Source organism: Pelodiscus sinensis, chromosome 1, assembly GCF_052426305.1.
Source record: "Pelodiscus sinensis isolate ZL-2025 chromosome 1, ASM5242630v1, whole genome shotgun sequence".
In the NCBI taxonomy this organism is placed as follows: domain Eukaryota; kingdom Metazoa; phylum Chordata; order Testudines; family Trionychidae; genus Pelodiscus; species Pelodiscus sinensis.
In genome coordinates, this window is record NC_143052.1 from 344,977,799 (window position 1) to 345,000,980 (window position 23,182).

At 49.4% G+C, this 23,182-nt stretch overlaps 1 protein-coding gene across 2 annotated transcripts; it reads right to left on the reverse strand.

Moving 5' to 3' along the window:
* On the reverse strand, positions 1-23,182 carry LOC102445332 (putative mitochondrial transporter UCP3). 2 transcript variants are annotated; one of them, XR_012900812.2, is made up of 8 exons: positions 23,056-23,182; positions 20,633-20,855; positions 15,655-15,865; positions 14,365-14,562; positions 9,934-10,035; positions 7,859-8,039; positions 5,523-6,046; positions 1-2,657 (listed from the first exon to the last, which is right to left on the reverse strand). XR_012900812.2 is itself a non-coding variant. In XM_075919587.2 (7 exons), the coding sequence occupies exons 2-7, from the start codon at positions 20,756-20,758 to the stop codon at positions 5,932-5,934; spliced, it is 933 nt and encodes a 310-aa protein (XP_075775702.2). In that variant the 5' UTR covers positions 20,759-20,855; positions 23,056-23,182; the 3' UTR covers positions 4,108-5,931. The 2 variants fall into 2 exon arrangements, 1 of the variants encoding a protein (XP_075775702.2); XM_075919587.2 differs by lacking the exon at positions 1-2,657 and having other exon boundaries at positions 4,108-6,046.

Below are 23,182 nucleotides of genomic sequence, written 5' to 3' on the forward strand. Positions count from 1 at the left end.
GTGCTGTCTACACTGGCCCTTTTGCGCAAAAGTCTTTCGGAAAAAGACTTTTGCCCAAACGGGAGCAGTATAGTATTTCCGGAAAATCACTGATGATCTTACATGAGATCGTCAGTGCTTTTCCGGAAATTCAAGCGGCCAGTGTAGACAGCTGGCAAGTTTTTCCGGAAAAGCGGCTGATTTTCCGGAAAAACTTGCCAGTCTAGACACAGCCGTAAAGTTTGATGTCATAGAAACCAGGAGATGGGAACCCCTCTGGAGCATTCTAGCTTCTTTTGCCTCCTCCTTAGAATTCAGGTAGCCTCTCTGCCCGGCTTCATTGAGGAATGTTGGATTGGAAGGTTACTCAATCGTGGCTTAGCATAGGCAAGGACTAGCTGACTTCTCGTCACCCTTTCCAGCCGCACAATGCTCTGCAAAGCTGGCCTTAAGCAGAGTTGGGATAAGCTCCAAGAAGGAGCCCTTTTAAAGGGAGGAAATTAAAGGGGTTGCATTGGAACACCTGGCAAAGTGCAGCAGAGAGAGAGAGACTTCAAAAAACAGGAGACACTTTAAAAAACGAGGGAATCTCTCTCCACTTGAATTCCACAAATGGAGAAACCAAGGCACAAAGAAGGTGCTTTGCCCAAAGTAATAGAGTAGCACAGTAGGAACTTGAACTCTCTCGCGGATCAGGGGTTCCCTAGTGTGGATGGAAAGTTGCAAATGAAACCCAGGTCTCCTAATTCCCAGACTCTGTCTCAACCTCTGCCTGAGAATTAGAGTTCTGATTGGCTCTTTTTTTAGCAATGTTGCTGCTGTGGATCAACACCCAGAGGTGCACATCTGGGGACTGATCACTCAAAAGAGCCACAAGTGAGTGGGGACTCACAAGTGCTTTGCTTTGCTACAGCCAAAATATCCCCCTACTGCTACATTTTGAAGAAACCTTCTAAAAAGCATCACTTTGGTCTGCAAAGGACAGGGGCCAGAGCCTATCACACCAGGTAGCTCCTCAATGCGGGTTTGATGCTCTCTGCTATCGTGCTTCCCACTGCAGTTGAAGAGGGTACCAACAGAAGACACACTCTGGCGTGGCTTACTTCTTTAATGCCATAATCATAGTCCAGTTACAAATAGAATTGAATGGGATGCATCTGGCTTAAGAGTTTTCTGTCGTGTCAGTCACTGTATCATTTAAGGCAGGGCTACTCAACATGCAGCCTGTGAGCTGCATGCAGCCCGTGGCCCATTTGTTTGCGGTCCACGGTGCAGTTTGGGTTTATGTGGCGCTTACCACGCAGCCCACGGGTGGGAGCCAAACCAAAAAAGTAGCCAATATAATGGTATTCTGCTGATATGTGTTTTAATAGTTAAATTCCTGGACTGTCATTGCTCATTAAAAGTGCTGTCCTATGGGTGGAAATGGGGGTAAATATTGTATTTTATTAATATCAACATAACTGACTAAATGGGGCCTGTGTGTTGTGTAGTCTTGCCTTAATCTTTGTATTCATGCCCATCAGTGTGAAAGAAGCTATTTGCAGCTATATTTGCATATATATGCAACCACACTTAAGTTGCAGCCCTCAGCATGTGCTGTGAGTATCATTGTGGCCCCCGGGGCTTGCAAAGTTGAGTAGCCCTGATTTAAGGAATAGTCCATGCTTAGTGTAAAGTTATACCAGCATAGCTACATCAGTCAGGACCCAGGGTATAAAGAAAACACCCTGACTAGCCTACCTATGCCAACTTAACCCTCAATGTAGATGCAGCTCTTTGGGAACAGAAGAATTCTTCTGTTGGCATAACTAATATCATGCTGGGAAGAGATGTTCCTACACCAACGGAAAACCTCCATCTGGTGGTGTAGGCTGCATCTGCACCTGAGGCTGCGCTGGGCTAATCTTTCTGAGTTAATGAATTTCAGTGCTTTTTAAGAGCATAGGGCACTGGCTGTGGCTACAGAAGAGCTGTGCACAGCCTTGTGCAGCAAATCAACACAGAGGATGCAGCATGTATCCCCCTCGGGCCTCGAGGATGCATCATAGAATCATAGAAAATTAGAGTTTGAAGAGACCTCAGAGGTCACCTAGTCCAACCCCCTATCCAAAGGGGGACCACCTCCAACTCAATCCATTCCAGGTAAGTGCTGCATGCACCTTGTACAGACTGTGGTGATTTTCACTCTGTGCTGCGGGCTCTGAGTTAGCACTGCTGCTTGATGTAGCTCAGGCCGGCGGTTCAGATCTGCAGAGCCCTGGATCCTTTGGGATGCCATTGACTGTAACTTGTCCATCTCGGAGGGGTGCAGGATGAGCTGGCCCTTCTAGGATTCAAGTCTTGGGATCGTTTGGGTTTTCAACACTGGCCTTTTGGCCTGGGCCAGGAAAAAGAGAGTGAGAACTAAATCTGCCAAGGAAACGACAGGAGACCTGCAGAGAGAGACTTTGGGGGCAGTTTGTGCTTTTATTAGTAATGGCTGCCGGTGGTTAATAACAGCGATACAACTTAATGAGCGCTATTCCCCAGCGACACGAGTGATCCACTCGGGGCGGGCAATGCTCCTTTAATAATCCCTTCTCAGCGCAGCTCCGGGACATTCGTGAGTTTGCACTGCAGGCAGCTCAGCTGGTAGGTTGGTATCCTGCTGCAGATCCATCTGTGGGTGGTCAGCTCTGTGGAAGAGAGAAAGGAACTAAAGTTACCTGTGTTTTGGTAGGTGTTTCTTTTGCCTTGTTTTTCTATTGCATCTTCCCAGCTCTTCAGCTGTGCTGGCTGCATCCTACAGAGACCACAGATGGAAAAGACCCGACAGGTCTTAGCTGGTTGATCCTTTCACTGGGTTTGTTTCCTAAAGTCCATTCAGTGTGTAAGCCAATCAACCGTCTTGGCTACACTGGAAAGGATTTGTCAGTATAGCTGTGCAAGCAGAAACCCTCCCAGTGGAGATGTAGCTAAGACCGGTAAGGGTCTTTTCCCTATACAGGCAGTCCCCGACTTACGCGGATCCGACTTATGTCGGATCCGCAGATACGAACAGGGCTGCCCCAGAGTACACGGACTGCGGGACCTCGCGGTCCTGCCGCCCGTGTACTCTGGGGCTTTCTCTGCGTCTCCCTGGTCTGCAGACCAGGAAGACGCAGAGCAAAGCTGCGGAGGGGCTCGGGCAGCCCAGGGGCTTTGCAAAGCCAAGGGGGGGGCTCGGGCAGCGGGGCACCCCAGGCGCGCCTGGGCTGCTCCGCTGCCGGCTTCCCCGCGGCTTTGCAAAGCCGAGGGGGGGGGGGGCTCGGGCAGCGGGGCACCCCAGGCGCACCTGGGCTGCTCTGCTGCCGGCTTCCCCGTGGCTTTGCAAAGCCGCGGGGGAAGCCGGCAGCGGGACAGCCCAGACACCCCGCGGCTGTCCCGCTGCCAGAGTCCTCAGAGGCTTTGCTCCCTGTCTCCCTGGTCTGCTGGTCTCCAGCAGACCAGGGAGACTGGGAGCAAAGCCGCGGAGGACCCAGGCGGCGGGACCGCGGTGTGTCTCAGTCCGCCGCCCATGTCTTCCTGGTCTGCTGGGGTGAGGGGGTGCGCAGCTAGTATGCCCCCCCCCCCAGCAGACTAGGCTTTTCTCCGGACGCCTGTGGCAGAGCAGCTGGGGTGCTGCCGTTGGTCCCGCAGCGCCGCTCTGGGCGCTACTGGTCCAACCCAGGAGCACCCCAGCTGCTCTGGTCCTGATTCAGCCGCTGCTGGTCAGTTTCAGCAGCGGCTGAATCAGGACGCCTGGGGCAGAGCAGATGGGGTGCTGCTGGGTTGGTCCAGTAGTGCCGAGGAGCGGCGCTACTGGAGCAACCCAGCAGCACCCCAGCTGCTCTGCCCCAGGCGTCCTGATTTAGCCGCTGCTGAAACTGACCAGTGGCTGACTACAGGAAGCCCAAAGCAGAGTTGCTCTGCCCCGGGCTTCCTGGAATCAGCTGCTGATCAGTTTCAGCAGCAGCTGACTTGGGGATGCTTGGGGTTCTTAAGTTGATTCTGTATGTAAGTCAGAACTGGCGGTCAATTTCAGCAGCGGCTGAATCTGGACGCCAGTTCCGACTTACATACAGATTCAACTTAAGAACAAACCTACAGTCCCTATCTTGTACGTAACCTGGGGACTGCCTGTACACCTTTTACCTGCTCCCCAAGCAAAATCAACTATACTAGCCACTGGACTTTTTTGCTGATAAAATTCTCTGCACAGGGACTTCTGCTGAGCCATGTTTTTTTCCCTCACTCGTAGACCAGCTCTATATAACAGACTTTTGCCAGAATAGCTGTGTCGGGCAGGGGTGTGATGAGGTGGGATCTGTAATTGACACAACAGTGCCAACAAAAATCACTAGACACAGTCAGACTGGGCAAAACTGTGCTTTTGCTGGAATAGCTCATTTTGCTGGGAGGAGAGCTGGGGGCTCGAATAAGCTATTCTCCCAAGGCACAATTTTGCTGTTATAAGCTGCCTCTACATTAAGAACGCTTTGCTGGTCTAGTACACACTTTGCTGAGCTAGTACTGCGGCTGGTAAAGCCCTGTGTTGACCTGGCCCTATGTATTTAGTTCTGCCAGCAATGCTTCTATGTGTAGACCAGGTCTACCTGTAAACAACTTGAAAGATGGGACTTCTACCACTTGAGCCAATCTTGACCTCACTGTTAGGAAACCTTTCCTGATTTCCCTCCTATGTTTCCGGTTGTTTCATACTCAGTTACATACCCCTCTCGGACCACCCCTACCAAATCATCTCTCTCGGTGATATCGAGTTCTTGCCCCCCCGCCGCCTCATCACAGAAGCATCACTACAGCCCTATGAGGCTAGAGAAGAATTATCCCTGCATCTGTGGCAGAACAAGGAATTGAACCCTCTGTTAAATCTCATTATGTTATTTCTTTCAATATAATTTTTCCTGCTAGATTTTTAGGTCTTTTTTTTCCAAAATAAGTTTTTGATAAAACTCCAAATTGTTGAAAAAAACAGATTTTTTTTTTGCACAAATCTCCATTTCTTCAACAAAGTTTAGATGGAATTTTTTGACTATTTCTGCCCATGCACCTAGTGTAATTTCCTTTGGGATATTTCTCTGTCCTTGCTGCTTGCTAGAAAACTTAAAAAAGAAACAAGCACAAAATGATCCAAAAAACAGCCCAACTTAGAGGGAGTAAGAGTAGAGAGCAGTGTGGGGGCAGGGTTTATATCATCGTGCAAGGCAGGAGGCGGAGCATAGACCATGATGCATGGTCCAAGAAAATAAAAAACCTGGGGAAAAAGTGGCCCCCAGAGTTGAGCAGAAAAACCCACAGGCCACACAACTGGATAAAGAACCCACCAAATAGTAATAAACTAAGCCAAAAGTCACATGCTTTGATTGCTTTGGCAATTTCCTCCCTATTTACTATCACTCCTGTTCATTCAGGGGGCTATTTACTCCCTCTAAAGATATTCAATAAGACCAAACCTAAGCCCTGTGCCTCCCTGTCATATTGTTCTCCCCTCCCCAGAAGCGTTCTTTGCCCTTTATCCTTACCCTTGGATTATGATCTGGTTTCCTGCCCACATGGCAGCACCTGGGCCCAAGGGCATTCGAAGAGCTCAGAGGCCACGTCGAAAGCTTTACTACAGTTTGGATTCCCTGAAGGTTTTGCTTTTTCAAGTCCCTTTTCATTGCTTCAATATCATGCATCCCTTGGCCATGTTTAAATACTGTAATTTGCTTTGGCATCACGTCAACCCTGACCAGTGGGTTTTGAAAAGCCAGCTGTCTGCAGACAGTCCACCCTAAGCTGCATCTCCCCATCTCAGCAGCAGTGAGCGCGTGTCTTTGTCAAAGTCCAGTAGTGAGAGCTGGCTCTGCAAGCTTTCCTGGGAAGTGGGGGGAATCCACGGGGTCCCCCAAGCTGTCCTCTGTCATCTCATCCCAGAGACCTCCCTGGGGCTTAGGATGGAGACGTCCACGCCTCCTGGGCCAGCATCATGGCGCGTTTCAGCTGCTCGTAGGTCACAAACATCACCACGTTCCAGGAGCCCAGCCGCAGGAATGAGGGCATGAACCTAGAGTGAGAGGGGACAACAGTGCAGAGGCTAAAGACTTCATGCCCAACCATGGGACTTCATGCCCCTGGCAGCCAGCAATAAGCTGGCCCAGATTCACCAAAGGCACCAGACTTCCTCTGATTTAGTGGAAGTCAGGTACCTCTAGACCAGCGGTCTCAAACCCAATTTACCTTAGGGCCAGTGCCAGTCCTCAGACCCTTCTGCGAGGCTGCGAACAGGCTGCTGGCATGGCCCATACACAGCCATGGCAACACTTTAATATTGCTGCGGTGAAAGGCTGGTTCGGGGGGGGGGTCTGGTCCCTGGCTCCGCCCCTTCCTGAGGCCACACCCTTCCGGGCGCCCAGAACCCCCACTCCCACTGTGCCCAGGAGGACCCTGGCATACTAGCCAATAAGTCTGTTCACTTAGTTTCACCCCTGCTAGGGACTAAGGATGTAAAATATGTAAAAACAAGCCTCACCTGTTAACCTAGGGGTGGGCAATAATTTTTTACCTGGGGACATTTCATGATTTTTTGAAGTGGCCCTGGGCCGCACTGGAAGGGGCGGGGCCTCAGGCAGAAAGGGTGGGGCCAGGACACTTCCTTGCTTCCCCACCCACAGACCTGATTGGTCTGGCAGTGGGGGAGCGAGTGAAGTGCCCCGCTCCAGAGATTCCCCCTAGGCACCCAGGCCCCTGGGGTGGGAGGAGACTTGGCGCACTTCCCCTTCTGTCCCCAAGCCAATCAGGGTTTGGGGGTGGAGAGGGGAGCATGTGAAGTCTCCTGCTTCTGCTGCACCCTCCTTGCAGGGTGGGGGCAAGGCGAAGGAAACTTCATGTGCTTCCCACCACCCCCAGGACCTGATGGCCTGGGGGCTGGGGAGTGGCAGGGCCTCTGCGAGCTGGATCAACTCACTTGATGGGCCGGATCCGGCCTGCGGAGGCCCTTTTGCTCACCCCCGTGTTAACCATTCACATCCCTACTAGGGACAAACAGACAGAGGGCTTGGGGATAAATAGCCTGGTTACAAACTGGCTCAGGGCCTTCTTCCTGATCCCGCAAACAGACAGGACCCCTGGTCCCCAGAGGGCCCCGATCCTTCAGGGAGGGCTGGACCTACTGAGCACTTGTTCTGCACTAAAGCTGTGATGAGCTAGAATCCCCAAGGAAGCCCCCTGGGTGGGGCCTGGAAGGGCTGCGCGGGCCAGAACCCATGTGAGGAATGGGGTGGATCTCTGCTGAGCGTGCGTGCAGGTTCTTTTCTGGTTTTTAACGTGGTTTCTCTGTAGCGCGTTCACCTTGAGAATAAATTAGCCCTGCCCAGAAAGAGCAGTGGGGTGTCTATACCGGGGGCCATCACACTGCTAACCCTCTCTGAGGAGAAAGCGAGTGGGCCTGCTGAGGCAGGCTGGGAATAGCACAGTGAAGGCAGGGCACTGCTCAGCCTGGAGATGCTCCAGGCAGAAGAGAGATGTGTGTCTCCACCCAGGAGAGCCAGGAGCCTCAGAACAGCCCTTGCTGGACTTGGACATGAACTAGAGGTGGAGTTGCCCTGCCCTGTGACACTTTTCACCTCAGAAAATCTCAGGACCAAGGACCGACCCCATCATTAGAGGCCACTTTGGACAATCTGGCCCAACATTGACTTGTCCGTGGTCACATGAGCTGGTGGCAGAGCGAGGAGCAGCACCCCGGTCTCCTGACTCTCAGCCCAGTGGTCAGTCCACTGTCAGTTTCCTCCATAGCCTGGTCACGTGAACACATACACTGCTCCTTGAATAGGTCATCAGCCTGGTATAGGTCTGGATACTTTTGTAGCCGTCTCACCCCTTGTAAAACGCAGTGGGTCCTTCCAGGATCACCATGGTGAGCATACAGTTCAAAGCATTTCTGTACTGGCCGGGGGTGGAATTCATGTATCTCGTCTTCACAACATCAACAGGCGAAGCCACCACTGTAGCGCAGAACCCAGCTCCGAAAGCAGCGACGAAATGGCAAGGAAAAGTGTCTGGGTGGGAAATGGGTAAATAAGCTTTAGGGTTTGGGACAAAGGAATTTTCCACTTCAAATGGGATCGGCACTTCAGTGCCATGAACAGCTAGAGAGCTTCCCCCCCGAGGGCCTCCGCTGATAACCCAATCCTCTCCCCCAGAGATTAGTAAGTAGCTACACAGGGGAAACTGAGGCATGGGAGGCTTGATACTGACTTTGGGATGTCCACTTTGAGATTCTTAGGGGCCTGCTTTTCAAAGCTACAGAGCCATGTGTCATGCCAGTTCATTCGGGGGAGCTGCAAGGTCTCAGTTGTCGAAGCAAAAACACGCTCCTCTCTGTTTAGGCAGCTAACAAACAGATAGCTTTATTGATCAGTAAAGCAAAGTGAGCCAAACGTGGTCCCAGCAAAGCCGGGCCCAGTAAGGCTGGCTAATGTAACCAATCCTAGTATCTTTATACCCTTGACCAAACAGCCTGACGTCAGGGCATCCAATTACAGAAATCATCAATTAAGCTAGGAAAAATAAAGCCTTATCAACAAGATGGCGGACAAGTACGAGGGAGTACCTCTCCTGTCTAAACCAGCTCAATTAACACATTCCAATAGCACATCTGTCTTGGCCTGGCACATGGGGTGATAGAAAGTTCACTCTGGTCTACGTGCAAAGGGAGAAAGCTGAAATGGTTTCTGTTATACAAGATAGCTTCTAGCTAAACATAAAATGGTTTCTACAGCTTCTACACAGTGCTCTTGAAAATCAGGCCCAAGATACTGAAAGCTGGATGGCTCAGAACCGAAATACTTAAAATCAATGAAAATTCTGAAAATTTAGCCCAAGCACCAGGTCTGAAAAGGGATTTAGGCATCAAGTGGGATTGTCCAAAGTGTTTTAAGCATCTAACACCCAGTGAGAGTTTTTGGCAATCCAACTAGGTGCCTATCTGCCCATTTAGGTGCCTGAATCCCTTTGAAAATCTGGCCCTAAGTGACTTGCCCAAGGTCAGGCAGGGAGTCTGTGGCAGAGTAGCAAACAGACCACAGGGCTTCTAAGGCCTAGTACTCTGTACTTGACCATCCTGACCTCCATGCTACTGAAACCTCTAGCTGATGTTTGAAGCCACGTTGGTAGCTGGCTCCAGCCCTTTTTTTGCCAGAGTGGGCACCACCCTTTGTGAAAGGCCATTTGCAGGGATGGGAACATTTTTTGGCCCAAGGGCCGCACATGGGTATGGAAATTGCATGGGGACCATGAATGCTCACAAAATTGGGGTTGGGGTGCAGGAGTGGGTGAGAGGTCTGGCTGGGGATGCAGGCTCGGGTGGGGCTAGGAATGAGGGGGTTGGAGTGCAGGAGGGTGCTCTGGGCTGGGACCCAGGAGTTCAGAGGACAGGAGAGGGATCAGGGCTGAGGTAGGGGATTGGGTGTGAGGAGACTCAGAGGTGCAGGCTCCAGACTGTGCTTGCCTCCTCAAGCAGTTCCCAGAAGCAGCAACATGTCTGCCCTCTGGCTGACTCCTACACTGAGGTGCATCCAGGTGGTTCTGTGCACCATTGGTTCCCAGCCAATGGGAGCTGCAGGGGCACTGCTTGGCGTGGGGAGCAGTGCACAGAGCTCTCTGGTTGACCCCACACGTAGGAGCCAGACAGAAGGGGAACATGCTGCTGCTTCCACGAGCCATGAGGAGAAAGGCAAGCGCCAGACACTGCTCCCCAGCAGGAGCTGGAGGACTGGATTAAAACAGCCAGCGGGTCGGCTGTGGAGCGCAAGCTGTAGTTTGTCCCCCCCTTTGCCACGAGGGGAAGAGAAGCTGTGGAGAGGGCTAGAGAGACAGAGCTCTACCCAACAGGCATCCCAGATGGAAAGGATGAAGGGAGGACGCCCTCCCTCACTGCAGGCCCCTCCTCACCTGTCATTAGCTGAGATTTCAGCAGCATCTCCTTGAGGATATCGTAGGTAACCATCTCTCCGCAGTTCACAATGGCGTTGCGGGTGATGTTGGGTAAGGTCCCTGTGGCAAAGGATGGTTAGAGAGTGGCGGTGACCATATGAGATGACACCCCTGAAAGCAGAGCTGGGTGGGTGAAGCTCATGACTGGATTCTTATGACTCGTGTTTGTTACACGTGTGCCCAAAGGCGTCTGCCGAGTACCTGGAGTTCTGTGGGAGCAGGATTTTCAGGGATGAGGAGAATACTTGGCATTTATATGGCATTATGCATTCACAGTGGACAGGCCCACTGTAGGGGTGGGGGAAGGGCAAAGGAAGAAGTTGTCCTTGGGCCTGGTGATTCAGAGGTGACCAGGGCTCCCAGCCACCGACACCGCAACTGAGAGCCCCGGGCCCTTTAAATTACCACTAGAGTACTGTGTGGCATGCTCCAGGCAGCTGTGAGGACTGGAGGGCGGGGAGGGTGTGCTGGATGCTGGGTGGCACAGAGGGCTGGCTGCCCCGGTCCCACCCCTTCCACCCAAGGCCCCACCCATACCAAGAGCACAAAGCCAACCCCCACCAACCTTGCCCAGGGCCAGCGCAGGCTGTCGGTTCCCCTGACAGCGATCAAAACACTTTACAAAAGTGGCCAAACCTCACTATCCCCATTATAGCGCAGGGGATGGCGAAGCCCAGAGCTACGCAGTAATTCAATGGCAGAGCAAGCCATGGAAACCGAGACTGAGACTGGTCCTGGGCTCTGGTAGATCACAGTTCTCTCTCTCCCGACTGTGCCTGGCAGCAAAGCACAGAAGGAAATGGGGAGACAGGAAGTGACGAGGCAAATCTGTCTATTGCAGGGGTGTGGGCTGGCGATGAACTTCTAGGATCTAAGAGGGAAAGGAACATTCCTTCTTGCCCTGAATGGGCCTTTCCCTCAGTCGCTCACAACTGAGCGGGGATGCTAATGATAATTTTTCTGTCAACATTGTTGATTTAATTCCTGATCATTTGGGCAGAGGCATCCCACTATTCTGGGGTCTGAGGCTGTGGGCAGGGCCTGCATAGAGAACATAAGAAAGGCCAGACTGGGTCAGACCAAAGATCCATCCAGCCCAGTATCCTGTCTGCCGACAGTGGCCAATGCCAGATGCCCCAGAAGGAAATAACAGAACAGGGACTCATCAAGTGATCCCTCCCCTGTCACCAATTCCCAACTTCTGGCAAACAGAAGTTAAGGATACCATTCCTACCATGGTTGCCAATCGCCAGTAAATTTACAGAAAGTCCGTAAAAAATTAGCCGAAATTGGACATGTCCATAAAGTCTAAAAAATGCAGGTGTCCGTAAATTTCATAAAAGTGCAATAAAATTTCAAAAAACAGCAATTATGCTATAGCAATTAAATTTCTTCTCTGCTGCTTCAGCCATTTTACTGCGGCGCAGTGGAAATGGGTTGTTTTAGTTGTTTATTTAGCTCAATGTTTGAGATGACATCACGTGAATCACGTGATCCACGTGATGTTATCATCTACATTATCCCGCCGAGTTAGCGTCGGCATATTGGCAATTTATGTAATTTAATATTGTTTACCGTTAAAGTTTAGAATGTCAAAATCTATGAGAAGAATTGATTGTGCCGAAGAGCAGGGTTCACCGAGCCGCGGTGAGCCCCGCTTGCATGCGCAGATCGCCCGAACCCGGCTCTTCCGGGTTGTAATCTACTCGCCTGCGGTGAGTAGATTACATAGATTGTCGAGCTCTGCCGAAGAGACTATGTCATCTTAATATAGTATAAAAATTATGTCCATAAAAAAATTTGTCTGTCCATAAATTTTTCCCATTTTGTCCGTAAATGAAATTTCTATGGATTGGGAACCCTGATTCTTACCCATCCTTGCTAACAGCCTTTGATGGACCTAACCACCATGAATTTACCTCTTTCTTTTTTTAACCCTGTTAAAGGCCTGGTCTTTACAACATCCTTTGGCAATGAGTTCCACAGGTTGTGCGCTGTGTGAAAAAATACTTCCTTTTGTTTGTTTTAAACTTGCTGCCTATTGGTTTCATTTTGTGATTCCCTATTCTTGAGTTATGAGGATTAAATAACACTTTCTTATCTACTTTCTCCACACCAGTCATGATTTTATAGACCTCTATCATATTCCCCCTTAGTCATCTCTTTTTCCAAGCTGGAAAGTCCTAGTCTTTCCAATCTCTCCTCATATAGAAGCAGTTTCATACCCCTAATAATTTTTGTTGCTCTTTTCTGAGTCTTTTCCAAATCCTATATATCCTTTTTGAGATGAGGAGACCATATCTGCATGTAGTACTCAAGATGTGGGTGTGCTCTGGCTTTATATAGAGGCAAGATGCTTTCATCTTATTATCTTTCCCTTTCCTAATGATTCCCAACATTCTGCTTGCTTTTTTGACTGCCATTGCACATTGAGTGGATGATGTCCGAGTGGTAACAGCTAATTTAGACCCCATTATTTTATATGTATAAGGTGAGATTATGTTTTTCAATGTATTTAACAACAATGAATTTCATCTTCCATTTTGTTGCCCAGTCACCTAGTTTTGTGAGATCCTTTTGTAACTCTTCACAATATACTTTGGACTTTATTATCTTGAGTAGTCTTGTATCATCTGCAAAATTTGCCACCTCTCTGTTTACTCCTTTTTCCAGACGATTTATGAATATGTTGACTAGGACTGGTTCCAGGACAGACCCTTGTGGGACCCCACTAGTTACCTCTCTCCATTCCAAAAACTGATCATTCATTCCTACCCTTTGTTTTCTGTCTTTTAACCAGTTATTGATCCATGAGAGGACTTTCCCTCTTATCTCATGACAGATTACTTTGCCTAATGAGCTTTTGGTGTGAGACCTTGTTAAAGGCTTTCTGAAAAGTCTAAGTACACTATATCCACTGGATCCCCTTGTTCACATACTTGTTGACCCTCTCAAAAAACATATTGGGGAGACATGATTTCCATTTACACAACCCATGTTGACTCTTCCCCAACAAATTATGAATAGTAATAGAGAGGTAGCCATGTTAGTCTGATCTTGCTAAAACAAAAGGAAAAACTATGTAGCACTTTAAAGACTAACAAGATGGTTTAATAGGTGATGAGCTTTCGTGGGCCAGACCCACTTCCTCAGATCATATTCTGGAAGAGAATTGGCATGACCAAAGGAATTCATTGTATTCCTTTGGTATATATGGTCATGCCGATTCTCTTCCAGAATATGATCTGAGGAAGTGGGTCTGGCCCACGAAAGCTCATCACCTATTAAACCATCTTGTTAGTCTTTAAAGTGTGACATAGTTTTTCCTTTTGCCCCAACAAATGATGTTATCTATATACCTAGCAATTATGTTCTTTATTATAGTTTCAACCAGAATGCCCAGTACAGAGGTCAGGTTTACTGCCCTGCAATTGCCAGGATTGGCTCCCGAGCCTTACTGAAAAATTGGTGTCACATTTGCTATCTTCCAGTCATCTGGTACAGAGATTGATTTCAATGATAGGTTACAAACCGTAGTGAGTAGTTCTGCAATTTCTCATTTGAGTTCCTTCAGAACTCTTGGGTGAATCTCATCTGGTCCCAGTGACTTATTACTGTTTAGTTTATTGCTTTGTCCAAAACCTTGTCTAATGACACCTCAATCTGGGACGCAGCCTCAGATTTGTCTCCTAAAAACAGTGGTTTAGATGTGGGAATCTCCTGAACACCCCAGTCCCTGTTTTTCTGACCAACCAGAGCCCTTGTTCAGGAGGAAGACAGTGTTTTGGTTGGGTCTGTGTCGAGTTGTGATCTGCCCTTTGCCGCGTAATAGCATGTTCGCCGTGGCTCATGCTACAAAGAGTCATTCTGGGAAATGTGTCCCCCTCTCTTCCTTCCCCTTAAAATTCCTGCATGGTGGTTTCAAATCCAGCAGCCAGTGCTGAGGCAGGACGAGGTGAAGAACCACTCAGATCCTATTTTAAGCCCTCTTAAGACTGCCCTGCCCTGTAAGGCTGCCCAGCCCCAGGCCTCCCGCTGTGCCGGAGCAGACATGGGGACAGAGTAGGCCAGGAAGGGAATGCCGAGTGGTCACACAGACTTGCTGTCAGTATGGACCCTTTGAAATCAACTGGCTCTGTCCTCTAGGGTTAGCCAGAGAGGCCAGAGCTTAATTCTGTTAGCCGGGTTTGCTCTGTTCGTCGCAGCATCAAACAGGTTAATCTATTGAGCACTAAGTGCCAAGGGAATTAGGGGCCTAAACACCCTGGAGATCCCCGTCTAGATTCTAAACTAGTGCAATTTGGTGCCGCTCCATGGACTGGCCCCAGTGGAGTGACGCCGATTTACACCAGCTGGCGATCACTCTGGGAGGCGCGCTCGCTCCTGTACCTTTCCAGAGGCCTCTGACCCCTTCCTCCTTGGCGATGGTCCTGTAGGCATCCACAGTCCCGTTGTATTTCTTGGTTCCATCCGTCAGCCTCACGTGTGCTTGGAATCGCACCTTGACCACGTCGGTTGGCTGGGCACACGTCACTGCCATGGCGCCGGTGGTGCAGCCAGCCAGCAGCCGGGTGAGGATGCTGGCATCTGCATGGGAGTGAATGAAGCGGGTAGCAAGCTCCAGCCTGTCTCTCGAGCGATGGCCACCTGGTTATGCACAGAGCTGGGTTTTTCTCAGCCTCCCCACCAAACCAGGGCACTTTTCACCTGCCTCGCTAGGACTGTGAGCACCTTCCCTGTATCCAGCCCTGCAGCCGCAGGCCAAGGTGAACTCCCTGCGTGGCCCCGGGGAAGTCACGTACCCTGACTTTTCAGGTCATCTCTAGTTTGGGGGTTGGCCTCAGTTTTCTGGGAGTCCCACTTTTCACCCACTGGGTCAGGTTTTTCGAGGTGCTGAACAGTACTGGAAAAAGTCACTGCCAGGAGGCTGTGGGTAGGGTAAGAGAAGACCCTGCTCGCCTTGTCCCATGACAGCCTCCCTTTTAAGCCACCGACACTGGCTTAGGCCCGCCCACACTGATCCAGCTGCAGACTCAAAGGGAGGGAACCAATGGTCGCACAGGTGGGTCTAAAACAGTGTTTCTTAAACTTTTTAAGACCGAGGGACACCAAACAATACTTTTTTTAAAAATGAGGAACGCCAAAGATTTTTTGTTGAGCAAAAAAAAAAAAAGTCGCCTGCCCCTTTAAGAGCGGCCATTTTGAACTCTGTTGTTCTCCACAGCACATCTCCGACTGCCGCAGAACACAATTTAAGAAACACTGGTCTAAAATGTAGCTTTGATATTGGAAGGACCCCAAGCTCTTTAAATCTGGTCTGGATTTTGGGGTCAGGGATGTCAAGAAGACATCGAAGCATCTAATCACCCCCCAAAACAAGGGCTCAAACATCTAGCTTATCCGCACGCCGGGCACAGCGGGACCTGGGTGAAACTGGGAAGGTACGTCTAGCACATTTACCCCATTCATAATTTGGGGTCTCAGGTTACTCAGCTCACTCTCAAGGCTGGTTGGCTGGATTTAGTACAAGGGGGGCAGGACCTGGATGGGTGTGAATCCCCGTCACTCCATGAATGGCGTTCTGCCGACGCCAATGGGCTGATTCACACCAGCGGAGGATGTGACCTGAACTAGAGGCGGGTGATGAGGCCTCTGGGGGTGTGGGGTGCCGGCACTCACTCTCCGATCCTGGAGCACTGTAGAACTGCTTCACTGAGTCGTACAGCCCGATGCGGATAGAAGCGAAGCTCATCTGACGCTGGAGCCCAGCTACCAGGCCATTGTACAGACTTGTGGGACCCTCCGTCTTCACCATGGTGGCAATGGTGCCCAGGACGCCTTTGTAGTGGATGGTCGCCATGCTCTTGGTTGGCTTGGATTCTCCCTGGATCTTCCAGACAGACAGACAAGCATTATTAGCAGCTGACCATTCATTTAGAGCAGAGCTGGGTAAGATGTGGCCAGGGGGCTGAATCCAGCCCACCTAACACTTTGATCTGGCCCACGGGCTGCATCTGGCCACTTTCTATTCATATCCTGCTGCCTGTGCAACTGAATTTCCAGGCAATGGCTCAGGTAGCAGGATCCTATTTAAATGGCTCACAGCCCAGTGCTACTCTGGCAGGGGACAGAGCTGTGAGCCTTTTCAATAGCCACCAGCAATCCCGGCTGGCTGCCAGGCAACGCAGTAGCAGCAGGGCCAGGAACCACAAGCCCATTTCTGTGGTTTTAATTCAACGCCTCTGGCTCCAGACAACTCTGGGGGGAAGCTAGTTCCCAGCCCTGCCTCTTGTTCTCTGGGCCCCACCCCTTCCGGGAGGGGTGGGGTGGAGCTGGCCCATGAGCACATAGCAAAATTCATTAGGTGTCCCATTCTCCCCCCCCCCCGTGAAAATTATTGCCCACCCTTGAGTTAGAGCCTGATTGGGAAACCTTCATTTATGTGAGCCGTTCAAGTAAAGTTGTGCAGGATGAGTCAGGGTTTGCAGAGATGGGCCCTTAGCGAAGAGAATTCGTGACTGGGAAGCTCCGTTCCTAGTGGTTTGAGGCACGTACAGAGCTAGGAAGGTATTAGATCATTTATACAGTCAACCTGCAGCTGTGTGTTTGAGTGGTGAACTAGCTGCGAGGCTGCCATTGTGCCACACGTACACATCAGCACCCAGCCAGCTAGACACCAAAGCACTGTGCACAAGATACGTCCTCACTTGGCTCACCAGGGAAATGCAGCTTTCTCTGGGGTGGAGCGTGGCAGCTGTTTACCAGTCTACAGCAACGTGACAGGCCAGATCAAGTCAGGGACTGAAGAGGACTGCCGTACCCTGCTGAAAATGGTGGAGCACTAAGCCGCCTTGATGTAATTATAGAATCTTAGAATAATAGGACTGGAAGGGACCTCGAGAGGTCATCGAGTCCAGTCCCCCGCCCTCAAGGCAGGACCAAGCTCCGTCTACACCATCCCTGACAGATGTCTATCTAACCTGTTCTTAAATATCTCCAGAGAGGGAGATTCCACCACCTCCCTTGGCAATTTATTCCAATATTTGACCACCCTGACAGTTAGGAATTTTTTCCTAATGTCCAATCTAAACCTCCCTTGCTGCACTTTAAGCCCATTACTCCTTGTCCTGTCCTCAGAAACCAAGAGGAACAAATTTTTTCCTTCCTCCTTGTGACACCCTTTTAGATATTTGAAAACCGCTATCATGTCCCCCCTTAATCTTCTTTTTTCCAAACTAAACAAGCCCAGTTCATGAAGCCTGGCTTCATAGGTCACATTCTCTAAACCTTTAATCATTCTTGTTGCTCTTCTCTGTACCCTTTCCAATTTCTCCACATCTTTCTTGAAATGTGGTGCCCAGAACTGGACACAGTACTCCAGCTGAGGCCTAACTAGTGCAGAGTAGAGCGGCAGAATGACTTCACGAGTTTTGCTTACAACACACCTGTTGATACAACCTAAAATCATATTTGCTTTTTTTGCAACAGCATCACACTGTTGACTCATATTCAACTTGTGGTCCACTATGACCCCTAGATCCCTTTCCGCCATGCTCCTTCCTAGACAGTCGCTCCCCATCTTGTATGTATGGAACTGATTGTTCCTTCCTAAGTGGAGCACTTTGCATTTCTCTTTATTAAACCTCATCCTGTTTACCTCTGACCATTTCTCTAACTTGCTAAGGTCATTTTGAATTTTGTCCCTATCCTCCAAAGAAGTTGCAACCCCACCCAGTTTGGTATCATCTGCAAACTTAATAAGCGTACTCTCTATCCCAATATCTACATCATTGATGAAGATATTGAACAGTATGGGTCCCAAAACAGACCCTTGCGGAACTCCACTTGTTATCCCTTGCCAGCAGGATTTAGCACCGTTAACAACAACTCTGACTACATGCCTCTGACTACATGCCTCTCACATGCATCTGACGAAGTGGGTCTTTGCCCACGAAAGCTTATGCTCCTACACTTCAGTTAGTCTATAAGGTGCCACAGGACTCCTCGTCAACTCTGACTACGGTTATCCAGCCAATTATGCACCCACCTTATCGTGGCCCTATCTAAGTTATATTTGCCTAGTTTATCAATAAGAATATAATGCTAGACCATATCAAATGCCTTACTAAAGTCTAGGTATATGACATCCACCGCTTCTCCCTTATCCACAAGGCTCGTTATCCTATCAAAGAAAGCTATCAGATTAGTTTGGCATGACTTGTTCTTCACAAACCCATGCTGGCTATTCCCTATCACTTTATTAACTTCCAAGTGTTTGCATATGATTTCCTTAATTACCTGCTCCATTATCTTCCCTGGGACAGACGTTAAACTGACCGGTCTGTAGTTTCCTGGGTTGTTCTTATTCCCCTTTTTATAGATGGGCACAATATTTGCCCTTTTCCAGTTTTCTGGAATCTCCCCTGTCTGCCATGATTTTTCAAAGATCATAGCTAAAGGCTCAGATACCTCCTCTATCAGCTCCTTGAGTATCCTGGGATGCATTTCATCAGGACCTGGTGACTTGCTGACATCTAACTTTCCTAAGTGATTTTTAACTTGTTCTTTGTGTATCCTATCTTCTAAACTTACCCTCTCTGCTTGTATTCACTACGTTAGGCACACCTCCAGACTTCTCAGTGAAGACCGAAACAAAGAAGTCATTGAGCATCTCTGCCATTTCCAAGTTTCCTGTTACTGCTTCTCCCTCCTCACTAAGCAGTGGGCCTACCCTGTCCTTGGTCTTCCTCTTGCTTTTAATGTATTTATAAAAGGTCTTCTTGTTTCCCTTTATGCCTGTAGCTAGTTTGATCTCATTTTGTGCCTTTGCCTTTCTAATCTTGCCCCTGCATTCCCGTGTTGCTTGCCTATATTCATCCTTTGTTAGTTGTCCTAGTTTCCATTTTTTATATGACTCCTTTTTTATTTTGAGATCATGCAAGATCTCCTTGTTAAGCCAAGCTGGTCTTTTGCCATATTTTCTATCTTTCCTACACAGCGGAATTGTTTGCTTTTGGGCCCTTAACAACGTCCCTTACATCAGTGATGTCACTTGGCCAAAACACCAGGCGGGAGGCTAAATTCACTCATGTTCCTAAAACGCTTTGCGAGCAGATGGTAAATGCTGTCCAGGATCCACGCAAAGAGGGTGAAATTCACTCTGGTGCAGGGATCAGCACCTCTGTATTGCTTCCGCTCCACTCTGAGTGCTAGGGGCAGAACCTCAGCTGGGGTCAACGCTCACAGGATCATCTGCTCCTCTTAAGCAGGCTCCTGGCCCAGTGCTGGGGCCTCTGCCAGGGGTGGGTTTCACTCCGAACTATAATAAAGTCATGTCTGTAAAAAGAGTGGTGTCTGGTGGCCTTTAATCACATTACAGGAAAAAAAAACACCCTGCACTTGCTGGAAAAAATACTCTCGGGGCACCTGCAGCTCTGTGAAATCAAACCAGGTGTGTTAGATCCCATCCAACTCTGACTGGTGTCTAATGGGAGTTAGACTTACCCTTAAAGAAAACAAGGGAGGAGAAAAGACCTCATCTTTTAGTATCATCTTGCAGATGCTACTAAACTGCTCAAGATAGTTAAGATCAAAGCAGACTGTGAAGATCTTCAAAAAGATCTCACCAAACTAAGTGATTGAGCAATAAAATGGCCAATGAAATGTAATGTTAAATGTAAAGTAATGCACATCGGAAAAAATAATCCCAACTATACACACAAAATGATGGGGACTAATGTAACTGTTATCACTCAAGAGAGAGATCTTGGAGTCACTGTGAAGGGTTCTCTGAAAACATCCACTCAATGTGCAGCCTGTGGAACTCCTTGCCAGAGGAGGTTGTGAAGAGCAGGACTTTAACAGGGTTCAAAACAGAACTAGATAAATTCATGGAGGTTAGGTCCATCAATGGCTATTAGCCAGGATGGGCAGGAATGGTGTCCTTAGCTTCCATTTGTCAGAGGCTGGAAATGAATGACAGGGCAGGGATCATTTGATGATTCCCTGTTCTGTTAACACTCTCTGGGGCATCTGGCACTGGCCACTGTTGGCAGACAGGACACCGGGCTGGATGGACCTTTGGTCTGACCCAGTGTGGTCGTTCTTACGATCATCAGAAGTTGCTGGATTTGTGCAGTGATTTACTCTGAAAGGCCTTTCACTCAGCGTGAGAGACCGTGTGGTTAAGAGTCGGGACCTGGGAGCACCAGGCTCTGTTCTCAACTCTGCTGCTGACTTGCTACATGGCTCTGAAGAAATCTCTGTTTGTCTCAACTGTTGTCTGTCTCCAGGCTTGCCGAGGAGGCCTGGTGCACAGGGGCCTGGTGTTTCAAGGGGCCTGTGGCAATGGTCTGGAGCTGCAGGCCCCTTTGAAACACTGTAGGAGTGCTGCTCCAGGCACTTCTGACGGCTGGGGGGCAAGGGCTCAGCACCGTGCTTTGGGCAGCACTAAAGGCTGCCTGCCCTCAGCCCCACCCTTCTGCCCAAAGCTCTGCCCTTCTGGGGGCACAGAACTGGGACCCCTCACACCTTGACCCTGGACCCGTGGGGGTTGTTGGCCCCGCTGACCGTCTTCCATTACACATCTATGCATTGTGCCTGACACAGCTGAGTCCCGGTAGCCTCGTACTAGACTAATTCCAACAAGGACACCTACCTGCAGCCGGACTTTTGCAGTGTCCAAAGGGAAGGTGCAGAGGTCTGCTACGCAGGCTGCTGTTCCAGCGCCCAGAAACTTAACTGTGGCAGTTGGGGGGATGTCTGTGGGCTTTAGTCCAACCATTGCCTCCCCGGGTCAGCAGGAATCACAGTTCAGCAGACAGAGGCTCCTCTGGAAGCACCATTCCATGAGCGAAAGATGGACCCGCTGCGCTATTTGCCTTGGAAGAGATGAGTGGAGCAGTCACTATGGTAGGGCTCTCAAACCAGTAAAAAAATGGATCATGGAATGTTTTTAAAATGGCAGCTGATGGTGGTTTTAATCACACGGTCAAACCATCATAGAATTCCATTTATTTACTTATTCTGGATGGTTTCCACATTTTCAAATCTATTGATTTCAATGACAACACAGAATACGATGTGTACAGAATGGAACAGTGACAGAGGCCAAAGCCTGAAGGGGCATACAAAGGGTCAGCATATCTGGCTGGTAAATACCTTGCTACATGATCTACGAAAGTGCCACGACAATGCCTGTTTGCACTTCCAAGAGCCATTGCAAATAAGAAGCGAGCAGCTTTATCTCCTGTAAATGTAAACCAACCTTGTCTGTCAGAGATTGGCTGAACAAGAAGTGGGATTCAATGGATTTGTAGACTCTGACGTTTCACACTGTTTTGTTTGTGAGCGCAGTTAGGTATGAACAAATTCTACATTCGTAAGTTACGTGTCCACAATACAGAGCTTTCCCTGCGGCACTTGTAGGAGGCGAATTGAAAAATGCTATTTCTTTTGTTTCTCTTTTGTACAGTGCAAATATCTGTCACTAACAATAATACAAAGTGAGCACTGTAAACTTTGTTTTGTGATGGAATTCAAATCAATGTGTTTGAAAACGTAGGAAAATAATCAAAATATTTATAATAAATTTAAGTTGGTATTCTATTATTAAGAGTCTGATTAAAACTGATTAATGATTATTAATTTTAATCAAGTTAATTGATTTTGAGTTAATTGCTTGTATTAAGTGTAATTAACTGACAGCCCTAATATATATTAGGGCTGTCAATTTATATTATATATATAATGCCTCTCCAGATCTCAGTCCAATTGGTAATAATAGATGGATAAGGAGAAAAATATTTCACACCCATTTATCTACAACAGTGACTGATCATTGCTGAGTTCTTTAGAGTTTTCTATCTCAGCTACCTATATGCTGGATGGACTAGGAGAAGTTAGGATATCTCAGATACTACTGAGCTTAGGGACTTTTATGGCCCCTAGCACCATGGTAATACTCTTGAATATACTTAGCCTCATGACCCTGTGAGGCAGGGCAGGGCTACTAACCCCAATGTGCTAATAGGGAACAGAGAGGCAAGGTGATGCACCCAAGATCACACAAGAAGTCTGTGGCAGAGAAGTGATTGCTTCCCCTGCAGTTCTTCCCAAACCACATCCAGCATCCTAACCACTGACCCACCCATTTTGCTTCTTGTGGGGCTCACTGAAGGTTGGTATGGAGAAAGAGAATAGGGAAATGTTATTTACCCCTTCACGTCGCACAAGAGCCAAGGCTGCTCAATGAAATGAACAGGTAGCACGTTTAAAACAAACAAAAGGAAGTGCTACGTCCCAAAGGTAGGCTGGGATGCAAAGCCACACTCTGGGTATGCCTGGATTTCTGGCTGCCAGAGGCTAGGACTGGACCCTGGAGGATGGGTCACCTGCTCAGTTCAGTCCCTCTGGGGTGCCTGGCATTGGCCACTGTCGGAAGACAGGCTACTCGGTGAGATGGACCATGGCACTGATCCAGTCTGGTCAAGCTTGTGAAGCTCACAGGGCTGCTCTTGGGGGCAGCTCCCCTCCACACTAATGATACCAGCTCATTCTCATCACCACCCGGGCTCCGACACCCTCCTCTGACCTGGTTCCCGCAGCTACTGCTGCTGTAGCCAGCGAAAGCCTGGTGCACGTTCCCCGCTGGCGGATGCAGGTGACTGTCAGCAGCAGGCTGCGCAGTGAGATGTGAAGACCAGTGTGGGCGTGGCTAAGGCCAGGGATGCCCTCGCTCCAAAGATGACAGGCAGTGAGCACGGGACTACTGCCCAGGCTGCCTGGAGGGATGGGGTGCCGTGTTTGCCGGCAGCACGAACACTAAGCCTGGTCTGCCAGGCCCGGTCACTCCAGACCTGAACAAAGCCCCTCCAGAGCAATGGGCATCTCTCCATTGCCTCTAGCAGGCTGCGGAGCTGTAGATGGGAGCACGCCCTTCGTCAGCCTCCACAGCGCATGGGCACAGGGCAGTCCCTGGGCAGACAGACCCGGCTGGAAACGGGCGAGGCGGCAGAGCCAGGCCTGCAGGGTTCGGCCCATTCTGAATAACCCCCGGCGACGCTGGCAGCACGGCCTTACCTTTGAGAAGCAGCAGGCTGAGCTCTCTCCTCCTTGCCCTCCTGTCAGCTGAGTGTCTTGGCGCCGTATTTATATCCCCCTCGCGGAGGGGCACAGGCTGAGGACAGATCATTTAACATCAACAGCC